The sequence below is a fragment of the Grampus griseus genome, assembly GCF_964374135.1.
Source record: "Grampus griseus genome assembly, chromosome: 9".
Classification (NCBI taxonomy): domain Eukaryota; kingdom Metazoa; phylum Chordata; class Mammalia; order Artiodactyla; family Delphinidae; genus Grampus; species Grampus griseus.
The window spans coordinates 91,421,345-91,447,848 of NC_139003.1; the positions used below are offsets into that span (position 1 = coordinate 91,421,345).

The 26,504-nt window shown below is 40.8% G+C and overlaps 1 protein-coding gene across 1 annotated transcript in view; it reads right to left on the reverse strand.

Moving 5' to 3' along the window:
* VPS41 (VPS41 subunit of HOPS complex) overlaps positions 1-26,504 on the reverse strand; it is a 188,684-nt gene that overhangs the window by 62,519 nt on the left and 99,661 nt on the right. Inside the window, exons 8-10 of the mRNA XM_082661461.1 lie at positions 11,716-11,835; positions 9,689-9,835; positions 4,262-4,328 (exon numbers count right to left, since the gene is read on the reverse strand). Coding sequence (XP_082517587.1) covers positions 4,262-4,328; positions 9,689-9,835; positions 11,716-11,835 — 334 coding nt within the window. The remainder of the gene's footprint in view (positions 1-4,261; positions 4,329-9,688; positions 9,836-11,715; positions 11,836-26,504) is intronic.

Sequence of the window (26,504 nt, forward strand, 5' to 3'; positions counted from 1 at the left end):
TGGATAGAGGAACAGATGCGTAATAAAACAAGTATAATAAAATCTTAACTGTGGAATCAAGGAGGCGAGTAAATAGACCCAGTAAAATTCTTTAGTTTTTTGTATGTTTAATAATTTTCATTAAAAAATGTTGGGGAAAAAATTCAATGCAGAACAGAAGAATTAATAGATTAGAGAGAATCAAACTGAAGTCTAACAGAACAGAAAACCATACAGAGCTAGATCCTTATGGACACCTTGAACTGCCCTGATTTCCACTGAGACTTAAGACATGGAGGTAAGCCTCGTCGTTCACATGCACGGGAGACCTGTCCCACTGCTGGAAACTGTGTGTCTGGGTCAGAATGCTAACAGGTGGATAGAGAGACTTAGACCTAAGAAAGGCATTCATTTCACAGCTCTCTTCCACCATGCAAAAAGGCCTTCAATTTCCAAGTCAATCAAGAGGCTGAAAATAGAACAATGTACTAAATAGAGCCACAGCATATAATAAACTAACACTACGGACTCCGCTTAATTGAAGTGAAAAAGATGTCCCTTATTTTCTTCGCCTTCTCTTTCTTCCTGGCTTCTCTCTGTCATTTTATGTAGATTCCCATGTAGCTTTTCTCTTGAGTATTATTTTTTTTGAAATAGACTTCCATATGAAATCAAGACTAGGGAGTCAATCATTAATTCCTTGCACGTAAGTTATCTGCCCTTGGCAGTAGATGCCCCCAAAATGACACACCAGTATTGGCTTCATTTCCCAACAACATAGTATCAGCTCCCAACTACCATTCCATTAAGAACATGGACGACTTTGGTAAAAAGTGCCAGAGAGTTAGGGAGTCCTGTGACAGTAAGAGACCCAAGTTAAGTTAAATAAGTACAGCAGGCATGGACCACAACCTACTTTTAAAACTGTAATTTGGAAGAAGAAATGACATCCCCCAAACCTTGTGTAACCTTATGTCTTCATGGATTAGAGACTGGCCAGTAAGCTTCATCTTTATTATCATTATTAGCTTTCATTTACAAGAATATCTTATTGAGAGGAATAACTTTTGCGTTGTTTTTGAGATTCGGATTTATAAGGAAGAGTTAAAAATACCTGGCTTCTGAGAAATGTAATGTACAGCCAGATATTTCTTTCATCTCAATGTCATTTTCACCTCATTTACTAAAGAACAGTGGCTTACACTGTCATAAAGCAAACTGTAATCCAGACCTCCTAACATTTCTCTTTTCCTTTATTCTAGTCAAGGGCTCTTATCTAAACCACTTTGCCTCCTGCTGTGGCAATGGTTTATATTCTTAAAGGATTGCTCTCAAGAGGGGAAAAAATGGTACTTAACCATTAACCATACTAGTAAAATGTCCCTAATGTGATACTGTTAGTACTCACACACGGTCTATTTCATGGAAATTGTAGTACAGACAAAACACACTTTAATAATGTGATCCCAGGGCTCTAGGGCCACCACTGGGCCGGCTGTTAGTAGTCATGGAGCTGAGATGGAAGTCTGCACGGTGATAATAACCACTGTGATTCAGTGAACACCTACTGTGTGCCAAGGACAGTGTTACAGACCTTAGAATCATGTCTAATTCTCCCAACTATCTGAGACAGTAGGTCTTATCTCCATTTTACTTTTTAAATTTTTTATTTTAAAAAAATTTTTTGGCCACACTGCATGGCGTGTGGGAACTTAGTTCCCCGACCCGGGATCGAACCCACACCCCCTGCGATGGAAGCACGGAGTCTGAACCACTGGATGGCCAGGGAAGTCCCTCACCTCCATTTTATAGGTGAGGAAAGTCTGGCTTAGGGAGGTAAAACAACCTTACCAATATCAGACAGGAATCTGGCAAACTGCCTGGCCTCCCTGCCTGGCTCTGCAGGGTTAGATTCTATCCATTTTAATGCCACAGCAGTAAGACCTTGGACAGGTTGTTTAACCACCCTGAGCCTCAGTTTTCTTCATCTATAGAACAAGAAGCCTACTACTTGCCCTTCAAAGGGCTGCTGTGACAGTGAACTAAAGCAGGTAATACACATAGCACAATGGCCCGTACCTAGTAGGCAAGCAATAAACACCAACTAAGGAGAGAAGATGACATTGCTGCATTTTTATGCCTTCCTGGCAATTTCTACATCCTAAAGTTCCCAGAGTTCTTGCCTTTTAATTTTTTTTTTTAAAACTCATCTGTATTTAAAATATTGTAATACTTATCTCTCAGGACACTATGCATTGAGATGTTCAGGTTTTATTCTGGTAGGCAGGGGAGGGGCAGAAAACAGAGATAGTGAAATAATTATCTTTATCTTCTAGTTCTCAGTCTTATCTAGTTCCTCAGTATCATTATATTCTGTATTTACCTATTTTGTCCAGACCCTGAGAAATCCGAACTATGAATTTATGTATTTATCCTTCTAAGGCAAAACAAACAAAAGAACAGCAAAACTATTAAAACCCTACCATCAACTTCCGACTTCAAGTATAAAATATCCCAGATTTAAATGCTACAACCATATTTGCCTGGTGGGTACATCTTTCTCTGTTTATGAAAGTACAGTCATGGGACTTCGCTGGTGGCGCAGTGGTTAAGAATCCGCCTGCCAATGCAGGGGACACGGGTTCCAGCCCTGATCCAGGAAGATCCCACGTGCTGCAGAGCAACTAAGCCCGTGTGCCACAACTACTGAGTCCACGTACCACAACTACTTAAGCCCACGCACCTAGAGCCCGTGCTCCGCAACAAGAGAAGCCACCGCAATGAGAAGCCCGTGCACCACAATGAAGAGTAGCCCCCGCTCGCCATAACTAGAGAAAGCCCACGTGCAGAAACGGAGACCCAATGCAGCCATAAATAAAGATTAATTAAAAAAAAAGTACAGTCATGTGCAAATGATTTATCTCAGCTTCATCCTGTTATAACAACCCATCAAATGTATATTCCCCATCCACCATGCAAATGGGTAAATAAACTTTTCAGCTGACATATAACATGGCACACCTTCTCCGCCACAAAACTGTCTCCTATTATTACTCAGCTCTAAATAATATAAGAAGAGCTTTTACTTTGTTTAACTGACAAAAGTCAGTCAATTCTCACCCTTTCTGTTTGAGTAAGTTTGGCACTAGCTCCTAAAACTAAGGTATAAAAGTAGTGGCATAGCCTCCTTGGCATACTTTTCCTGAACAGTTGTTTCCAGAGTCACTGATTCATTCAAACCAAAATTATTTAGCACCTGCTATGTGCCAGGTATGGTGCCAGGTCCCTGAGATACAAGCACTGAGCAAAAACAAGGAGCTTATAGTCTGGTGGAAGAGACAGAAATGCACTGAATAATCACACGATCACTGCAACTCAAACAAGGGCTAGAAAGGGAAATGCTACATGCCTATCATGGGGGGATTTGACCTGCTTAGGGAGGACCAGTGGGCCTTCCCACAAAAGCAACACTTGAGCTGAGGTATGATTAAAGATGATAAGGGGTCCATGAAGTAAAAAGAGGCAAGAAGAGCATTCTAGAGAGATGGGAAGCAGCAGCACGGGCAGATGGAAGAAGGCCAGTGTGACTGGAGCACAGAGACCAAGGAGACGCTTGTTATGAGCTGAAGCTAGAAAGGCAGGTGAGGGCCAACGCAGATCCCCACGGTCAAGTTAAGGAGTCTCAGCTTTATCCTAAGAGCAATGGGAGGGGACTGAAGGGTGGTGACACCAACTCATTTGTATTTTGACTGCAGCGCGGGGGACTAGAGTACAGTAACTCACAGTGGAAAGAGATGAACCAGTTAGGAGGCTGCTGGCTCACGATCCAGATAAGACTATGGCGGTTTGGACCAGACCAGTGATGAGGGAAATAAATATTTAGAAGGCACACGTTGACAATACCAAGTGTGAGTACTGTATTATGAGCTGTGCACGCATGCTTGGAATTTTGACCAACAACCTGTGAGACAGGTATTCTTTTCTGTATTTTATAGATGAAAATGACTGAGGCACGCAGAAACTTGTCCAAAGTCCAGGTGGTAAATAACAGAACCGGAACCCAAGCTCATGGTTATTCAACTTCAAAGCCAACTACAATATTATTGTGTAAAAATTAGAAATAGAGTTAGAATAAAGGGTCTCTACAGCCAAACTTCAAATCTTAGAAGTTTCTTGATCTATTTCATCAAGGTACCAACGATGAGCCCTGAAGAACACAGCCTTAGGACTCCCCTTCATAACACGGATTCTCTTCTGAAGGTTTACACCACAGAAGGCATACCTATTTCAACGTATCGGCTCGGCAAGTCCCTCATTTCACTGGCATGCCGTTCCTTCACCGAGCATATCTAGAAAAGAAATTCACAGGTTATTTTATTCATCTGATAGAAAACTCTTCATCACGTGTCATTCACTATATGGTACTTTTGCTAAATTAGCCGTGTAGCACTCAAGATGGAATGCACACAACCTACCCTGTGACTTAAGTGATGGAAATTAACTTCAATGACATATAGCAACCATTACTTATATTCTCTGACACTATTCTTCAATAAAGTTTTATCCGAGGACAAAGAAAGGAAGGAAACTAATATAGTTTTAATATGGTTTCAATGACCCATTCTCTGCAACTCTACTCACAGATTCCTTCTATCTATCTCTAACAGAAGCACCCACAGTAGGTCTTGTGTTTCTGATCACATATTAGTAACATTTCACTGTTGCTAAATAATACTTTGCAAAAGCGTCACATGCTCTTCTTCTTCTCTTGAGCATATTAAAATCAATGTATTATATAATTTAAATCAGGGGTGGCAAACAACAGCCCGGCCCCTGGTCTGCTTTTTTTATGGCCTGGAAGCTAAAAAGAGTTTTTGTATTTTTGAAGCCTTGAAAAAGTGAAAAGGAGGGAGGGAGGAAGAGAGAGAAGGAAAAACAGAAATAAAAGGAAAACTACTCAGCAGAAACAGTATGTATCACGCAAAGTTTAAAATATTTACTACCAGCCCTTTACAGAAAAGTTTGCCAACTCCTATTTTCAATTGTATGTATACAGTTTGGATAGAGATTTTATATATTTATTTTTGTATATATCTCACTTACACACAACCCTTAACACATATGTGTGTTAACAGTGGATGCTTTAGGGTGGTAAGATTAGAGATACTTTATATTTTCTTTGCTATATTTTCTAACGGAAATGTATTCTATTTTGTAATAAGAAATGAGAAAAAATCACGTTATTCACGTTAAGTTCAGCCATCCAGGTTAAGACTGGGCCTCAAACGTCCATCAACAGATGAATGGATAAAGATGATGTGGTACATATATACCATGGACTATTGCTCAGCCATAAAAAGAACAAAATAATGCCATTTGCAGCAACATGGATGGACTCAGAGATTATCATACTTGTGGTTGCCAAGGGGAAGGGGGCTGAGGGAGGGAAGGATTGGTAGTTTGGGATTAGTAGATGCATTCTATTATATATAGAATGAATAAACAACAAGGTCCTATTGTATAGCACAGGGAACTAAATTCAATAACCTGTGATAAATCATAATGGAAAAGAATATGAAATAAATCATAATGGAAAAGAATATATATATGTATATATATGTATAACCGAATCATTTTGCTGTACACCAGAAATTAACACAACATTGTAAATCACCTATACTTCAATAAAAAAAAAAAAAAGCTGAACCTCAAGTTAAGTACTGATCTTATACAACTTTCATCAGGGACTAGGTTTTTTTCCTTTTTCTTTTAGGCAGCATTTATTGTGTTAATTTATAGCTGCAACCCTAAGTATAGCTACCATATGAAAAATTCTAAAATACAGAAAACCCAAAGGGAAAAAACCAAGTTATTATCTGTGGTCCCACAACAAAGTGAACACTATTAGCAATCCACACTTTTGGGGAAGCTACTTTTCTCAACCTAAAATTACTACAATTAATTTAATGTATTATTTAAATATCCTTACATAATTCTTTAATGTCTTTATAGCATTTCATTACAGGGATATACTGTAATTTATTTACTCAATCCTATTTTAGACATTAGTTTTTTCTTCTATCTATCTCTGATGCAAGCAATAGTGCAATCAACATACTCGTGTATAAAACTGTTGGACTTTTGTTGCCTTAGGATAAATTCCTAGAAGTAGAATTGATAGATCAATGTACATTTTTTTAAGGTTTGGTTTGGCTAATATCCATGTCCAAATCGCTGTCCAGGAACACGGCAACTACCTGACAGTACAGTCATCCCTTGGTATCTGCAGGACCCTGGAGGATACCAAAATCTGAAGATGCTCAAGTCCATTATAGGAAATGGCATAGTATTTGCATATAACCTACAAACATCCTCCTATATGCGTTCAATCATTTCTAGATTACTTATAATACCTAATACAATGTAAATGTTAATAAATAGTTACTGGTTTCCAGCAGATTAAAGTTTTGCGTTTTGGAACTTTCTGGATTTTTTCCCCCCAAATATTTTCAATCCGAGGTTGGTCGAATCCACTGATGCAGAACCCACAGACACAGAGGGCCACAGTACTCTCTTTCTCTGACACGGGACTTGAACCCAGTGCTGTGGAGGTACAGGCATTTACTGAGAAGTGACAGGCTATTTTCTCCTTTGATTGGTTTCTGTCCTTTGTTTCCTGTCCATCTCAGACAATTTCCCACTTTCTGTCATTTGTTTCCTGTCCATCTCAGACAATTTCCTGTCCGCTCTCCAATTTTCCTTCTCTTCGTATAAGTTATCCACTCTTCTATCCACACTTACTAGGGAAACTACTAAATTGTCTAATAGGCACGCTCCACATGCCAACTGAACAACTGCTTTATTTAATGTGTTGATAAAAGTACACATGGAGCAGTGTTCCACGTGGTTTGAAGTGTAACAATAATATATATATATATATATATATATATATGAAATAGAAATATTAATTAGCACTTTTTAGCAACTACGGGGCACCTGTCCTGAGCTGAGGGCTTTGTAAAGCAGATAGAGCTCTGTTCTTAGGCAGATTATGGTGCAGTGGGGGAGACAAACAACTAAATAAGGCATTTACTGAAGTGTGATGGAGAAGTACAGAAATACAGAGCAGGGGGCATCTACTAGCAGGGATGGAAGACTTCCTGGAAGAAGCGCCATGTAAGTTGAAGCAGGAGATACAGGACAGGTGCCAAAGGGCAACTTGACAGCTTGGGGCCCTCAACGGGAAGGTAATCAGACAGAAGCAGAGAGGATAGGGGAAGGAGGGGCTAGACAGGAACACAGGGGGCAGATCATCATGAAAGAGGAAGATGTCATCCTATGAGCAATGAGCATCCTGGAGGGGTTTGACCAGGAGACTGACATCACCTGATCTGCACTCTGAAAAGATCATCCTGGCTGCACTGTTTAGGGCAGAATTAAGGGGGGCGAAACTAGAGTCGGGGGATCCGACAGGGGGATGGTGGGAAGTGGAGAGATCTGAGAGAGAGTGACAGAACCTGAGGACTGCCCGGGCCTCTTCCAATCCTCAGACGCCCCTGGAAGGTGATACTACCAGCCCTAATGTAGACACGAGAACACAGAGGCTCTGAGAGCTGCCCAGGACCTCAAGGCTGGAGCTGGGACTCACGCCAAAGCCTGATGGTGTCTCTGGCCATCCTACAGCCCCTCTGAAGACAAGGACACATGACACCACTGGCAGCTGGGCCATGGCCTATACTATCCCCTAGGTGCTGTGGTCAGAGCTCTGTCCCAGAGAGCCCTTACGCGATCTTCTCCATCACAACACACACCCCTCCCTCCCTCTGTCCCTATCCCTTCTGTCATCTTCTATCCATCTTCTCCACACCTGCTCCATCCACTCCGGCAATAATGCCTTCCTTTATGTACCACAGAGACTCACCAATCTCACTCCAGTCTCAAGGATCTGCCCCTCCTGCTTCCTCGGCTCACACCCCTCCCCAGCAGCTGCATGGAGTACTAACCCTAAGATTTAAGTTCAAGGTGTCAGCAGGGCCACGCTCCCTCCAGAGGCTCTAGGGAAGAATCTGTTCCTCTCCTCGTCTAGCTTCTGGTGGCTTCCAGCATTCCTTGGCTGCCTCACTCCAATCCCTGCATCCATGGTCACACTGCCTTCTCCTCTTCTGGGTTAGCACTCCCTCTTAGGGGGCCCACCCAGATAATGCAGGGTAAACTCAAGATGCTTCATTAGTCACATGTTTTGCCCGACTCTCTTGCTGCATAAAGAAACATTTATAGGTGGTGGGAATTAGGACCTGCTGTCTTTGGGGACCATTATTCAGCCTAATAGAGGAAGTATTTCTGGTAACAGTCAGCAAACTTCTCACATGTCCCAATAGACTAATTTCCCTTATCTTTCACCGAAAGAAAAGCAAATCACAACAGAGGAAAAAGCCACTTGGTCCATCTAAGAAACTTAAAAAATATCAAGAACATTACTTTATTGGATCAGTAACCACACGCATGGGATAGGGAGACTGGGAATCACTTTTTTATCATAGACTTTGGGGGTACAACCTCCTTCCTGTTACCTTAAATGTGAATCATGTTGTGTTCATTTAACACATGGAAATAATGACCATGTGTTCAATTAAGAAAGAAAGAGAACCTGAATCGTATCAACGAGACTTTACCTCAGATTAACAACACTTATTTTGGTGATAACATTAATAATTTTTATGCTTTTCTTTTCACTGAAGAATTTAAAATAACCAGGTCTCTTTCATGACTTCTCTGGAATTTTACGGCATAACAATGACACTGATATTTATCAAGTACAATACTCCAGATCCTATGCTAAGCTCTTCATTTAATCGTCTCCGAAACATGTGATGTGAGAACAATTAACACGCCCATTTTACAGATTAGGAGAGTAAGACTCAGAGAGGGTCACGCAAGAAGTTAAGTGGAAAAGTTGGAATGGATCCCAGGTCTGCGTGACTCTTCAGAGCCGGGCTCTTCCATTAGACTATGGCTGGGATACTTTCTCACAGCGTCTTTAACTCAGCTAAGTTTTAGTTTACGTTGTTTAGATTAAGGTATATATTTTTAAAGGGAAGAAAACAACTTTTGGCTCTGAAACATCTAATACAAGAAAAACGACTAGGCATGAAATAAAGGTGAACGGATTTGGGGCCTCCGTTTGCAGAATAGCTTCATTCACCCAGGCACATATTGGCAGATAATATACGTGACAAAATAGCCCCAAATCTTATCATCCATAATAAGCCTGGGTCTTCACTCCACCAAACTACTACCGAGCAAGCAGGACGATTTCATCTCAACCTTCTTTTTTCCACCATCGGTCCTAGTGAAGAAGCTCAGAATCAAAGCTACGGGAAATGAAAAGAACAATAACGAAAGGGACCCAGGTGAACCAACAACACCTAACACATGCTTTACATAGAGCTAAGGCCAATCGGGTTATGGGAAATTTAAAAAGGATCAAAAAGGCAGCACCATTCTGAACATGGAGAAGTTCAGGAGAAAGGATAGATCTGAAAATCTATGCATATGGAAGAATTCAAGCATGAAATGATTATCACATGACAATAATATGCAGGTGAAAATATTCTGGTTCCGAGAAGCCATTCAAAGACTCGGTCTCCTGTGGACCACCTTCGGTAGCTCTGTAACAACACAGACGTACGAGACATACAAGCAAAACTACCTTGACAGAGGGGCCCCAGCCAATGATCAGTGTCACACTGTCCTTCCAGCAGAGGCTACAGGGATACATATCGGGGCGAAGACTTATATCATCCCGGGGCACATTGGTGATTCTTTGCTTTGAGGTGATGTCAAAAATCTTCACACCCTGGAAAATAAAATAGCATTAAGCATCCTCTCCTTGGGAGAAGGAAGGTAAAAGAAAATTTATTAATGGCCACTGCTAACCATCAGGGATAACCAGCACAGCAAAGTATCGACAGTGTTTTTTAGGTGCTGCTGGGAGCCGCAGAAACGTTCCTACTCCACAAGAATCCTGTGAAAACCGAAAACAAAAGAAAACCTCTGTCCTTCTTTCTAGGCAAACTAGATTTTATGAGTGGATGGCACAGGCCACTCAAATCCAACACAAGTGGGAAATGTACAGATATCAACAACTGCATTTCCAAAAAGACAGAAAGTCACATCTCTAATTGTATCGTTCCACCACAAATACGGGCTTTGCTTTTCAGAAAAGCTTTGAATCTGCAAAACCACTAAATAAAGAAAAACACGCCTGACATTTTAAAGTACTCAAATGAAAACATCAAGCAAGCAGCTAAATGAAAATAGACCAAGAGGCCACATGTCTGTTGACCTTGACTGTGACCCAGGAGAAGTAAGAAAAGTCCTGACTGGCACGGTAGATTCTGGGAGGTTTCTACCATTCAAAATGGAATAGCAGGGGACTTCCCCCGTGGTCCAGTGGTTAGGACTCTGCGCTTTCAGCACGGAGGGCATGGGTTCGATCCCTGGTTGGGGAACTGGGATCCCGCATGCCATGTGATGAGGCCAAAAAGGAAAAGCACTGATTTGCTAAATTATACCTCAAAATTCCAAAAGCTATGCCAGATGTCCAAAAGGTAATTTTTAAACTTTCTACTCGCCCTACTGATATTGAGTAAACTTGAGATAAGTGAAGTACCAAAAATTAGGATCCCCTTTTTCAAAGGCAGGCCTATTTTGGGTCTGTGATTATACTGAGAGTAAAAGAAAAACCAGCAATATCCTGCCCTTGTTTCATAGCAACTGGCATTTGCCCTCGGCTAATAGGCAAATGGTATTTTCAAGACCACATTTCCAATGCAGCCCTTTCATTATTAAGATGCCTTTTCATTTTCTTGGCTATTCTCCATGCCTCAGGTTTCTTCCTCTAAGATAGAGTCCAGAATATGTTGGAAATTACTCTCCCATGAACACCAAAAGCAATGTAATTTCTTTACCCTCCGGGTATGATATCAATCGCTCCATGTACCTTTTAGAAATGTCAGTGGCAGGACATGAAAGCAACCTAAGTGTCCATCGACAGATGAATGGATAAAGAAGATGTGGCACATATATACAACGGAATATTACTCAGCCATAAAAAGAAATGAAATTAAATTATTTGTAGTGATGTGGATGGACCTAGAGACTGTCATACAGAGTGAAGTAAGTCAGAAAGAGAAAGACAAATACCGTATGCCAACACATATATATGGAATCTAAAAAAAAACAGTTCTGAAGAACCTAGGGGCAGGACAGGAGTGAAGACACAGACATAGAGAATGGACTTGAGGACACAGGGAGGGGGGAAGGGTAAGCTGGGACGAAGTGAGAGAGTGGTATGGACATATATACACTACCAAACGTAAAATAGATAGCTAGTGGGAAGCAGCCACATAGAACAGGGAGATCAGCTAGGTGCTTTGTGACCACCTAGAGGGGTGGGATAGGGAAGGTGGGAGGGAGACACAAGAGGGAAGAGATATGGGGATATATGTATATGTATAGTGATTCACTTTGTTATAAAGCAGAAACTAACACACCACTGTAAAGCAATTATGCTCCAATAAAGATGTTGAAAAAAGAAAGAGGGAGGAGATACGGGGATATAAAAAAACCCAGAGAAATGGCGGTGGCAGGAGCGCCATCCCTGCCCTTTGTCGCAGGGCTCTCGGTCCGGCTGTCCTTCTAGCTCTGAACCAGCGTTAGGGACACTGCTTGTACCATATTATTGGCCCAGGCAATCAGATGGCCCCTCCACTTCACACTCCGTATGTTCCCTTCTCCTTCGTGCAGAACTGAAGACTTCCATCTGCTCATCCAAGACCGTTCAAACAGCAGCAACTAGGGGCAAATATCATGAAAACAGAATTTTAGAAACCAAGAGTCATATATCAAATTCCTTACTATTTTTTCTTGTCCATTCACCGAGTAACAAACTATCCTCAGCCCTTTAAATGTAGGTTTCTAGTGATGCATGATTTGCATTTTGGAAAGCATTCCCAGTCTATCTTTTACCCTATCGAGGACACTGAAATGTGTTTGAGTGTTGAGGTTACTACACAGTCCAGCCACAAGATGGCACCAAAACACCAAAATTCAGGGAAAATAATGTACACTAGTAGAAAGATTTTTATCACAGAAAGTTCTTCAAATAGTAGACCATGAATTAATTTATTTAGTAAACTGAGAAATCAAAACCTGATAATGTTTTCCCTGAAAATAAAATATTAGCCACAGATGAAACTGCAATGATTAGAAGAGGTCTTTCACTTAACCCTAGAAAAATAATTTAACGATGACTTTTGAGCAGTAATTCATGTCATAACATAAGAGAAATTTGCTTTAGGATTAAACTTCTACAAAAACTTCAGAGTAGCTAGGGTCTTTACTTTAATCAAAACTTCTACATAAATATGTAGTTCTAGAATTCACGCATTATTAAGGATACAATAAAAATTTTTTTCTTGATATATCCAATTTAAATCCTGTAAAAAAAAAAAGGTCTTTATACAATATGTCATTTAATACATACAAGGTATAATTTATACATTGTGTAACTTACACTACATAACTTTAGACACGTAATCCTGAAATATACAGTTAACCTGTTAAAAGCAATTGCTGATGAGAGATTCCATAACAGAATTTTTAAAATTCCTATCATAAGCACCAATTTCAGTTTACCTTAGTATACCCCACCCCCAAAATAGGGGAAAAAATAGGGAATAGTGGAGAGTAAATTCACAGTATTTATATTTCTTACATGTCTTTCTCAATGGTTAGGCTCCTAGAGCCAGAAGCGGCAGAAAGAAAGGAAAGAAAAAAAAAAACCTAAAATTAAATAAGTGTCCACCGTCACTAATAAGCCGAGTTTAGTCAAGTGAAAATGCCAGAAATGTATAAAGTTCTCTATCACCCATGCAAGAGCAAGGAGGCCTCACAACAGCCACAGGGGAGACTGGAGACGGGGCTTCTACCGAGCACAGGTGCTCCCATCGGATAAACACAGGACAGAGCTCCTCTACATACGCGCAGCAACTTTCTAACCCATCTCATCCTCCCCCCGCCCAGGTTCCAAGAAATCACCACCACCAAGCCTCCAGCTGGTGACACTTAGGTATGGCCTCTACCTGTGATTCAGCCTCTCCCTTGGCCATGACGCAGAGAACAGAGCCAAGGCGCCCACGGAGTGTGCGCAGCGTTTTGTGACGGGACAGCTCTGAAACTTGGGATCAGAGGTGAAAGCCTGAGAATACAACTCCTGCCACGTATAAGATCACAGTTCACTAAAGACAGGTAGCTCAAGACAACTGTATTCAACATGAGGAATTGGTAAGGTCACAATGTCTGTCTTCCCTCTGTGGCCTGGGTCAGGGGGAGGGGATTGTAAGAAGTGGGCGGGGCCCGGGAATGCTCCACAAGCACCTGTTGGAAGGGAGGATAGGCTGGATGGCCAGGGGAAGATGCCCCGTGGCATCAAATTCCCCTCCCTCACCAATCCCCACCTAGAAATGGCCAAATGTAGTATTAAAAGGGGCATAATCTGTACCTGGGTGAGCAAAATTAAATATGCCCTCAATTTTAAATTAGAAATTCTGTAAAACATGATAGAAAGAAGATTCCAGTGAAGGCTGTGGTCCAACTCATTACAAGAAAGAGCCCACCTCGGTCAAGTATATAGCAGAATGACACTCAGTACAGTGGCGGCTGGAGGTGAGGGGAGTCACAGGGGAAATCTCAGGCAGGGACACAGGGGCCTTGATCAGCACTGGCAGAGTCACACCTGAATAGCCACTCCTGCTGTTGCCTGGAGACACAGCTTGGAAGAAAAAAGCAGGCAGGCTGGCACAGGAGGGCAGTCGTGCCAGTTACGTGAGGTGGGCAGTGCCTGTAGAAAGTTACCTTAATAAATACAGAAAGCAAGCTTTAACAAAAATCCAGCACTTCCCTGCTGCACCACTGATTACATTCTTTGGTAGCTGTTTTCCCAACAGACACTGTGTTCCAATTCAGCAAAAATGAAAACATAAAACTTCCTTCTCCCACCACTGTCCAGAGTAAAAGATGTGGAAACGTTCTCACAAAATCTACAGGCAACTTCACAGCCACTTCTAGTAAATATGAGCTAACAAGAAGAAAACCAGCAATTTGGAGAAATACACTATTTGAAAACAATAAAACTTGTCTAGGGAATAAGAAAAAATCTCCCACTCCTGACACATGACTAAGACATTCCGTAAAGCAGAGAAGAACTTCACAAATAATTCTCCTTATTCTCAGGTGACAAGAAAATTAAGCAAGAAATTAATAACAAAGGATAAGAAGAGCAAAACAGAAAAAAAACTGAAACAAAAAAATACTCTCTCTCCTTGGGTAAAAGAGGAAATCGGGGCTTCCCTGGGGGCGCAGTGGTTGAGAGTCTGCCTGCCAGTGCAGGGGACATGGGTTCGAGCCCTGGTCTGGGAGGATCCTACATGCCGTGGAGCAACTAGGCCCGTGAGCCACAACTACTGAGCCTGCGCGTCTGGAGCCTGTGCTCCGCAACAAGAGAGGCCGCGACAGTGAGAGGCCCGCGCACCACGATGAAGAGTGGCCCCCGCTCGCCGCAACTAGAGAAAGCCCTCACACAGAAACGAAGACCCAACACAGCCAAAAAAATAAATAAATAAAAAGAGGAAATCGAACTGCAACCAGAGCACTTGGAAAATGAAAATACAAATAGCACAGACCTAAACTTTAGGGGATGCAATCAAAGTTGTAAACAAGGGAAAGTCCACAGCTCTCAAAGTTAATAATGAACAAAAACAGATGGGTGCGTACTAGCTACACAGCAAAAACAAAATACTTTATCGAGGGAGAGAGAAGGAGAACTAAATAAATGGAACGATATTACATTCCTGGATGATAAGACTCAAAGTTCTCACTGAAGAGCTTAAGTCTTACGAACTTAACCTACGATTTTAATGCAAACCCAAAGAAAATCCCAAAGGAACTTTTTCTAGAGCTTCCAAAATGCTATGAATTTATTTGAAAATATGTGAGAATAACAAGAATTTTTTTTTAAATTAAGCAATTTGGGGGTGGGCCTGTGGATGTGCCCTGCCAGACAGTAAAACATTATATGAAATTAACACCCCAAACAGTATAGCAGTGGTCTCAGAATTGACAGGTGAAGGAAAAAGGAAAGGAAAAAACTGACAAAGATGAACCAAAATGATAAGGTCAGACACTGGGGCAAGGGACATGGCTGTCTGTGTGTGTACGTGTGTGTGTATGTAGGACCCACAATCTTTCTGAAGGATCCTTTAGCATTATGGGCTCAAAGCTTTAAAAAATGTCCCCAGGAAGTCCTAGCCTAGAAATTTATGCTAACAAGTGATCGGATAAGTGAGCAAAGAGTTATGTAAAGTTATTTATAATGGCCAGAAATAGACTGAGTAAAATGTAGTAGAGCTACACAGCTGAAGAGTATACAATCATTTCTAAATGATTTTATATATGGACTCTTATTAACAGAAAAAGAGGTTCAGGGCATAGTAAATAAAAAAGCAGATTGCAAAACAGGATTAAATATGATGACTTTTAAATAAAATATGAATGTGTATCCATATATTAAAATCTGAAAGACACATTACAAAGTAATCATAATTAATTCCAGAAAGAGGTAACAGGCGATTTTATATTATTTCTATTTTATAATTATTCCGCATGGCACATGTGAATTATTTTTTATAATGTTAATAGGCGGATGAAAATCCCTTCTCTAATTTGTACAGTCAGGATAATTTAGGGGAATATTTGAAACAAAACAATATCAAAAAGTTCACTGGAACTTGAAGGAATGGTTGCAGCATCCTGACTATGTGTTAGAATTAATTCACATAAACTGTACTTATTTTTTAAATAAAACATTTAACTTGTAGAAAATTGTTAATAAAGTCCTGTTGTAATTCAAATCAAACTCACTCCACTCTATCCTTTCTGCTGTGGTCAGTGTGCTTTCAGTTATAGGATGAAGCTGAGGCCACCAGCCTCCTTTGTCTCCTGCTCTAGCTCCAAGGGAAGCTTCCAGCAGAGGGCAGGAAGAAAAGGAGAGAATGCTGAATTCAGTCTGAGTTTTCAGAGTTCTATTACAATAAACCTTGTGTAACCTGCTCTGACACAAATCAAAGGAGCAAAGGAGCTTCTCCCTTATTTTTATAATTCGGACGGCGGCATCAGTGGTACCCATTCTGTGCCACTGATGGGTACTCAAAAACAGGAGGTGGGGGGCAGCTAATATCCTAGCTTCTGTAAATGAAATAAATTTTAACTAATTTCCATTACAATTTTAGACACGATTCATGTTATTTTCCCCATGTCTTTCAAACAGCGGTAGTTTCATCACTTTATATTTGAAAACTAAGAAATTTATATTTTATATAAATTTTTGTATAAATTTTATATAAGTGTATATTTGAAAACTAAACAAACAGCCTTAAATATATTAGACAGGACCATCATTTCGGAGAATTCTTTCGTACATCAAAATAACTTCCCCCGATTTCCTGGTTCTACATACGTCTTACGGTCATGCTGGTTCTGAGTCATGCGATCGTCAGCACCATTTTAATATCTAGTTCACTGAGATCATGTATTTTCTTCTCCTCTTCCTAGCCGACTGCAAATCCATCGGGGAGAGAAACCACATGTTATACGTACTTTGCTAGACACACAGGAATAACAAATATTAGATACTGAGTAGGCTTTCCTAGGTCTGCAAGTCTTATTCTTTCCTTTGTGGTCCATACACACAATGTATTTGCTACAGGAAGAGCTGTGTGATTCCCAAATCCCCCAGTTACTCGGCCCATCTTTAGTTAGTAAGGTCCCTACACTATTTCAGACACACTGGCATCTGCCCTAATCTCAAAACTCTATAGGAAAAGGACCCTGAGACTGACTCATCCAAGGAAAACATCTGTACCTTGAGAAAGGGCTCATTTATTCTGACTCTATGTCCTACTCCTGAAATGCTGGTCTCTTTCCCTTTGCTCAACGCCAGAGGATATAATCTGTGTTCAACTTGTCAAAAAGTTGAAAAGTCCTTTGAAGGTGAGTCCTCCCTTAACTGCAGCCCCTTGATTTCAGGGATGTCCACTGGCCTCTCATTTGGCCTGATCAGTGATCCCTGGAATGGGTTTGACTGCCTGCTCCAGGGCTCTCTGGACTGTCACAGGGCCCACTTCTCCTGGCCGTCCCCTCACCTGGCCTGCCTCTCTCCTCTATGTTACCTGCCTGACCCCTTGAAGCATTTATTTCTGCCTTCCCTCTCCACTCCACTTAATTCTCTTTTTTTTTAATTTTTATTTTATATTGGAGCATAGTTGATGAACAATGTTGTGTTAATTTTAGGTATACAGCAAAGTGATTCAGTTATACATACATGTGTATCTTGTGTATCTATTCTTTTTCAAAGTCTTTTCCCATTTAGGTTATTACAAAACATTGAGCAGAGCTCCCTGTGCTATACAGTCGGTCCTTGTTGGTCATCTACTTTAAATAGAGTATTGGGACAATCCCAAACTCCCAATTCACCTAATTCTTTACTTATAAGTCCTATTTCCTAATCCACACATAGTATAAAACCTTAAACGTCAGCTAGTAATTATGGAATTATTCCCATTACTGTCCTTTGAAACTCTTCAAGTACAACCATGCTGTACATACAGGATTTGATGGATAACATTCTGTAAGACATACAGTTTCAGACAGGAGGGGTCAGGATTTTTCCATCCTAATCTATGGGCATTTCAGGCAAAAACACACTATCTGGCAGGAATGCCAAAGAAAGCTCTGTTTCGTCAAGTTAAGACGAGACAATCTGCTTTTCTTACACACATTCTATGCTAATTTAACTACCACAAAACTATCTGCCTATTATTTTACTGACATTTAATAAAATCCATTTCTTTCTTGCAGCCATAAAACTGCCTAGAGACCTACTGAGCACAAATCTTCTACAAAGCATTTTAGAGGGGAAGCCATTGGGTGAACTACCCTTAAAAGCAGCTGGTTAATTTATTTGGTTCATCTTCCACATCCTGTAATACTGGGTTGTCATTATCACAATACTGAGAGCAATTTAAGCTCAATGGGAGCTAAGTACGTAGAGAGGAAAAACTGTTTCCAAGAGGTCTATTTTTTTGTTGGAGAAAGTACTTTAGGGCTTCATTTCCCATAAATCCACGTTCTGGCAGTCAGCACTCTCAGTACTTATATTTCAATGGGAGCCCTCAGATCCTCAGCAATATACTTTATTCTCCTATGTTTTGTGCTGATAAATCTATCTAGAACTTTCCTGCACCACATCCCAGCATCTCCCATACATGGGCATGATTCCTATTGGGCTGTAATAAAGCTGCCAGTTCTGGTGGCCTAACACCCGTCATTACCCATCACCATTCTTCCCTCATGGAGGAAAGGGAGGGTGACTGGCCCTTTTTTAATCACTTTGTGATCTTCCAAGTATATAAATCATCTGAGTCCTTCAGGCTCCCTAAACACCAGCATCACTGCTTGCTCTGAGTCTGGGGTCTAATAAGCCCATGGGCAAGGGTGTTCCACCAGGAAGGATCGAGAGGCTTGGAGAAAACAGACTCCACAAAAGACAAAATGCTTGATCAGAGAAGATGCTGGAGTGTGAGATAATAAAACAGAGAAATAGAGAAAGAAAAGCAAAACCCAGCAAGTTAAAATATGCCAAATAAGGGCTTCCCTGGTGGCTCAGTGGTTGAGAGTCCGCCTGCCGATGCAGGGGACGCGGGTTCATGCCGTGGTCTGGGAAGATCCTACATGCCGCTGAGCGGCTGGGCCCGTGAGCCATGGCCGCTGAGCCTGCGCGTCCGGAGCCTGTGCTCCACAACGGGAGAGGCCACAACAGTAAGAGGCCCGCGTACCGCAAAAAAAAAAAAAAAAAAAAAAAAAAAAAAGCCATATAAGGCTGTCCCAGTAAAAACAGACACAGGGCATAATGATGGGGAGGACTTATCCCCAGTCTTGGATTTTAAAATTCAAGATTGGAAGAGATTAGGGATAAAATGGAAAAAGTCAAGAGGGCAAGTAAAAAAATTAGTGAGCATGGAGAAGACCTGGGGTGGTAGCTGGCTGCTGACAGCAGATAGGAGTCTTGAATCTTGATGGAGACAGAAGTGACCGAGAAGAACCCCACAGAGCAGAGAGCACCTTTGTCCTGCTTCCTGCTTTGGCTCAGTACCAAAGTTTAAAACACACAGCCTTTCTAAACACCACTGAGAGAGAACTTAAAACATGTAGGAAGAAAACAGGGATTTCCCACATATATTACTGCTTTCAATTCAGTGGTTATTTCCTGCATCCCCTTTCCCAAAAGGTGAGTTAACACGTTTAAAAGCAGTTAAACACAGGCCAGATACTGCTACCAGAGAAAGTCTCTGTACACAGATGGCTTTCCAGAGGCCACCTCACAGGCTATTTGCTTCCAAGCAATATCTGAATAAACACAACTAAAACACACACAGGTTTTGGACAAATCCTTGAAGTTAACTATTCCTGTGAAAACTATGTAGCCAGAAATATGCTTTGAAATTTAAGAAAACACCATATCAACGTAAGGTAACAGTCAATTTAGTGACCAAGAAATACAAGCTATGGGTTCAAGGTGAACCAAAGAAGTTAAACATAAGATATGCCACTTAGGAGCAGCCCCTTTATATTAAAAACAAACAAACAAAAAAAAACCCCAAAAAACCCCACACAAAAACAAACAAAAAAACTAGCAATGACAGAGAGATATAGATCTATATATCTACTTGCCCATCTGCATGGGTTTAGCAGTCAACTGTAGCCAGCATGTGAGGCAAACTCCTATTCAAACTAGCAATCTGCAGTTTCTTCATATGCAACTCACAATTGTAAATGGGATTCCAGAAATGAATGGGGCATTTAAAAAATAGTTTTACCACTAAAAACAAAACAAACAAGCAAGAAAACAGAAAACCTTCCAGGTGGGTCCTGCAGACTTAATAGAATTGGTTGTTCATGTCAAACACCTTGGGTCTGTTTTTCAGTTTGCAGCTGTCTGAGGGTCTGTTTCCTGGGGCTGGCTTCAAGGTTGGACCCCTTGCCCCGCTAAGAGTAGAGAAAACACAAAAGCCATCCACTGGGTGATGAAACGAATTAATGTTCTGTGCGATGAACAAATATCTCTAATTTTAACTACGCATAATCTCAATCATCGACGATTCAGGGGGAGATCTTTGCACAGCGAGGTTATGAAAAAGAAACACAAAACTGCTAAGTCTTGAATAAGAGAAAGAGTCACCTGAACACACAGGTTTACGGATCTGAACAAGCACTTCACTCAATGCAAAGTAAAGCAAAAGGGAACCAGCAAGGACCTACTCTATAACACAGGGAACTATACTGAATATTTTGTAATAACCTATACGGGAAAAGAATCTGAAAAAGAATATGTACACACACACATATATACATATATATATAATGGAATCACTGTGCTGTACACCTGAAACTAACACAATATTGTAAATCAACTATACTTCAAGTAAAAAAAAAAACAACAAAGTGAAGCAAAAGGGGAAAAGTACAGATCAGGACACTGCCTACAGAAGAAACCAAGTGAAATGAACCTGACTTTAACTGGGCACCGTGGCTTGTCTTTGAGAGCCTCCAAGGAAGCAGCAGGACAGATGGTTTGGGGGCAGACTCACATCTATGGAGTAGAATATATTCGTCCTCTTTGTACATGGTTCAGCATCTACTCTAAAGCCTCATTATGACTCCTATATAATGCCTCCCTAGAACAAGAATAATTATTCCAGGTTTAGCTAAAATTGGAGAAAAGGCTGCAGGCTATTCAGTAAGCAGCAATAATTTGTGCTCAAACTGACAATAAATATCAAACGGACAGTCGTCGATTGTCCTGGCTTCTATGGTAATATTAAAAGCTGCCCCAAGCTAATACTACAACCAGAGAAATCACAAAGGAAGAGAGATAAGTGACTAGTAAATAAAAATGCTCAAAATCACTAATAATTTAAAGAAGTTACAAAACAGCACATTGGAATCTCTTTCTATGTATATCAAATTGGCAGGCTGATACGGTGAAACGGGTCCTCTAACACAGATGGTGTCAATCAGTGTGTTTTCTGGAATGTACCTTTACCTGGCGGTTATGTATCCAAAGCCTAAAAGATAATCATAATCTTTGACCCAGTCATTCTAATCGTAGTGCTAGGAAAGCATTCAGAAACACAGACAAAAGATTTCTAGCTTCATTACAGCATGATTTATGCTAACCCCAAACTGGATACAACCTAATGGTCCAATAATATGAGAATGATTAAGAAAAGTAAATAGACCCACAGGATGGAATATTATGTAACCATTAAAGAACATCTGAGCTAAGATTAGACTTCAATAATGTAGGGAATTTCATATGATTTACAATGCTAAGTTGAAAACAACAAAAATAGTTGGGATTACTTTATACATTCTTTTATTATTGCTTTTTATTATTACAAAAGGCATGTTTTCTACCAAAAAAAAAGCAGAAAATAAAAGCCAATGAAGGCCAGAGAGAACACTAATAATCCTGCCCGGATATTGTTAATAATATATGTTAATATTATTAATATTGTTAATAATTTGGTATACAGCTTTCCAAGAAATTGCTACACCAGACATTTATATTTCTACCAAAACAACGAAATCAGACCATACATATATTTTCATAAAGTACCTCAATAGAAGTCATCTAGCAAATGCTGGGCATTTTATTTGTCACAACGAAGAAAGAGAAAATCTGGAATGCAGGAATTCATGTTCTCCAGGTGAATATAAAAAATGTCACAGAACACCAACATCAGACAGGGCCCCGTGACCATGAGATGAGGACAAAACCAGGACTACTCCATAATCATATCTGAACACTGACAGGATATCAATGTTTTCCAAGCCACATAAATGACCAGACACCTCCCTATCCTGGCTAAAAGGAGAGACTGCTGCTTCTTCATCAACATGTCGTTAGCCTTCATTTGGTCTGTCCTCCTTCTAGATATGATGTATTAAGATACCCAGTGATGGAATTACTCTTGCTTCCCGACAGCACCCGATCCAGAGCAAAGTTCTGCTTCCTTAAACCCTCCCCAAACCATCTTTCATCAGCCCAAAACCTGTAACGCCCTCTTTCTAGCACACCCTCTTCCTCATGCCTGGTGGGTGTGTTCCGGAGATCTTTGGCCGCAGGGCACTGACACAGCTAATTCACCACCATTAGATGTTGATTTTGTTCAAATCTGCACTGTTACAAACATCAAAGAGGAATACTGGCTGAAAATGAAGTAGAAAACTGAGAGGGATCAAACAAACAATTGGGGGGGGAAAAGCCCCAAATGCTTAAAGACAAAGGACTGCAAAATTACCCCAACAGTGCTATATGCATACATATATATGCATACACATAGTTTTTATATACTATATACATACACATAGTTTTTATATACTATATACATACACATGTACTATATATATACACATAGTTTTTCCTCTCAAAAGACTGGGAATATTCATTTTCCTACCAAATCACCATACTGACTAATGGTCTTGCGGGCTAACTGCTTTCCACCAGCAGCATTCCTCCTATCTCCTTTTGGAAACGGACCACCATTCCTGAAATCCAGATTCTACGTGCTCACAGCACCTTATGTGGACCCTCTAACCGAGCTGTGCTGAAGAGGCAGAACTATTCATGCCAAATAGCCCTGTGAAATGACTGTGGTATAGTCTGTACTGGTGACACCAACTTATAATTGCAGTAACTGTGACCCCTTGCTATAGAGCCTTGTCTTAAAAAAAAAAAGGGGGGGGGAAGGGAAAAGCTTCTCAAGGTTAATGACAGTTATTTATATAGCCTTATCTTTTTTAAAATTTTATGTTATTTTTTTATTGCAGTAGAGTTGATTTACAATGTTGTGTTAGTTTCAGGTGTACAGCAAAGTGATTCAGTTATATATATATATATATATATATATATATATATATATATACACACACACACACACACACACACACATATACTTTTTCATATTGTTTTTCATTATATGTTATTACAGGATAATGAATATAGTTCCCTGTGCTCTACAGCCTTATTTTAAAAAGAGAGAGGGGCTTCCCTGGTGGCGCGGTGGTTGAGAGTCCACCTGCCGATGCAGGGGACACGGGTTCGTGCCCCGGTCCGGGAGGATCCCACATGCCGCGGAGCGGCTGGGCCCGTGAGCCATGGCCGCTGAGCCTGCGCGTCCGGAGCCTGTGCTCCTCAACGGGAGAGGCCGCAGCAGTGAGAGGCCCGCGTACCGCAAAAAAAAAAAAGAGAGAGAGAGAGAGAGGGGCTTCCCAGTGTTAATGACAGTCCATTGGTACTAAACCCCACAAAAAAACATAATGAACATACTAAACCAAACAATGATTCTTGCAGAGGAAATAACTATTCCAAATAGTTAAGAACAGCCACAGCATTCTCAACATGCAAAGGAAGATATTTTCAGCAAGGAGCAAAGGATGGTTTGATTGCTCTAGGAAGACAGGTGGTAAGCTTATCATCAGAGTCCAGGGGGAAGCCGCAAACAATATGGAAATATCACACATGGAAAAGTTAGTTGAACTCATTAAAGAAAAAAGGTTTCTGTTCTCACCAGCCTTTTGATGGCTATGAAACAAGGGGGATTACTGAAGAAAATGCCGTTGCCATGGATCCATCTCCAGGATGTTGGGAGCTCTACATATCAATATCAAAAAAGCAACTGATGTTTGAGACAAATGAACTTAACTTTGAAAGCAAGGAACAACGCCTGTTTCTGACACTGAAAATGATTTCTATTTTAAGACCTAGATTTCAATTTTTAGCTTCAAGCAGTACAGCACAGAGAGAAAAACCCACCAAAATATACTTTTACAATATGGCTATTTTACAGCTTGGCTTTACCTTCCTAAGAAACATTTGGAAAGGTTACATTGTGCTTTACTTCCTATTAGTTGGTGGTTTTTAATCAGTTTTGGTATGTATACAGCATGAGATGAATTTCTAGGAATGGAACCACAATTTATAACACAGTGCCCAGAAGAAATGAAGGTGTTTCTTTACAATGGTTCTACATACAACCACTAGGACATAAATTTGGTGGTTGCCTGGGAAGTAATGTGTAAGAAAAGTTTGCCTGTAGAAAACTGCCTAAGATCAAGCATCTGATCGCCTGCACAAGTATTCTGAAGATCCACTGGTCAGCGGACTGGGAGGCATAACTGATGTCAAATCCTTTTTGAGGAAAAACAACAAGGTCCTGAAGTATAGCACAGGGAACTATATTCAATATCCTGTGGATAAACCATAATGAAAAAGAATATATATAACTGAATCACTTTGTTGTAGAACAGAAATTAATACAACATTGTAAATCAACTATACATCAATAAATTAAGGGACTTCCCTGGTGGTGCAGTGGTTAGGAATCCACTTGCCAATGCAGGGGACACGGGTTCAATCCCTGGTCCGGGAATATCCCACATGCCATGGAGCAACTAAGCCCATGCGCTGCAACTACTGAGCCCACAAGCCACAACTACTGAAGCCCGCACACCCTAGGGCCCGCATGCCGCAACTACTGAGCTGGCGTGCTGCGATTACTGAAGCCCGTGCGCCTAGAGCCCGTGCTCCACAACAAGAGAGAAGCCACTGCAATGAGAAGTCCGCGCACCACAACAAAGAGTAGCCCCCGCTCGCCGCAACTAGAGAAAGCCCGTGCACAGCAACGAAGACCCAACGCAGCCAAAACTTAAAAAAAATAATAATTAATTTAAAAAAGTTTTTTAATTAAAAAAATCCTTTGTGACCCCAAGAACCCCATTTTCCATCTGACCAGGAGACAAGCAAACATATAAGGAAGCACCTCTACGTTTCACACTTAGTGGTCATAGTAGTTCGCTGGGCTGTCTAAATTCTAAAAAGATTCGCATTATTACAAAAAGCTGCTCCACGGCATCCTCTTCCAAAAAGAATCCAGAATGCAATTTGTTTTTTGCCGAACATTCTCGGACACTGAGAAGCTAGCTGATGCTTCTAGTTCTGTCCTTCAGGTAAAATTTGCCATAAGCCTTCAGCCCCAAACAGTGAAGCGCTTTTTCTCATTTCATGCACGCAGGTCCTTACCTCATTTGCTGACTGACGTTTTCCAGCTTACAAAGCAAGCTGTCCCTGCGGCTAGAGTGAGGGGACCTGGCCCACCACAATGCCAAACAGTTGACTCCCTCGTTTCGAAAAATGAACTCTGCTGCAAACTGCATCACGACAATTTAATAATTTGTCAAAGGAGGAGAATCAGTTATTATGAAGTGTATTTCAGAGTTCAAAGGTAAAGGTCGTAGGGAGCTCAAGTTTATCTGCTGACAGAGAAAGTTGAGTAATTAAAAAAAAAACAAAACCCAGACAAGATCTGCTTTGCAGACTTATTTCTCAAAGAGATAACCTCATTGCTATGCTCATGCATTCTAATTCTTGCTACACAAGGAGGTTACACTTAAAAAAAAATCCATCCATTCTCATGTTTTAAAGCTCTCTCCAATGGCACTCTTAAGAGATGTGCTTTTCCTTTTCTTTTTTTCAACATGGAAACAAAACAGAATTAAGAATAAGCTTTTTTTTTTTTTTTTGCGGTACGCGGGCCTCTTACTGTTGTGACCTCTCCCGTTGCGGAGCACAGGCTCTGGACGCACAGGCTCAGCGGCCATGGCTCACGGGCCCAGCCGCTCCGCGGCATGTGGGATCTTCCCGGACCGGGTCACGAACCCGTGTCCCCTGTATCAGCAGGTGGACTCTCAACCACTGCGCCACCAGGGAAGCCCAAGAATGAGCTTTTTATGCTCATGTGTCAAGCACTGGAGACCATAAATCCAGCTATGGCATTCAACTACTAAGAAGTTACCTTGAAAACCTAAAAGTTTATGCCACACAGAACTATTGCCTCCTCTTCCCTAGTCCTGGGTGGATAAGGAACTCTCTCTAAAGACCTAACAAGCTAGAACCTTAAAAAGGAAATATCAACAAATGTGTCAAACTGCAGTTTCAGGTTTTTTCTGCTACATGGCTATTTTATGGAACTATTCTGAAATGTATGTCCTGATTACTTTTAAAGAAATGTTCTTCCAGGAATCAAAATTTCTCATCAAATCAAATCAACTAAAATATTAAATTAGACATCTCTGTCAAATTTTCTTATGAAATGACATCATGAATATGTCACTGTAGGACATCCATCTTTCCTATTCCACTTCTGTGGTCGCTGCGCTGCTTTCATCATTGTCTACAGAAGTTGGCATACGATTCCTAGATGCATTTAGCTGTCAGTCTAAGTAAGATCAGTGTTCTTAAGGGTTAAGAATGCCTTAAGAATGCCTTTATTCCACATTACACCTTC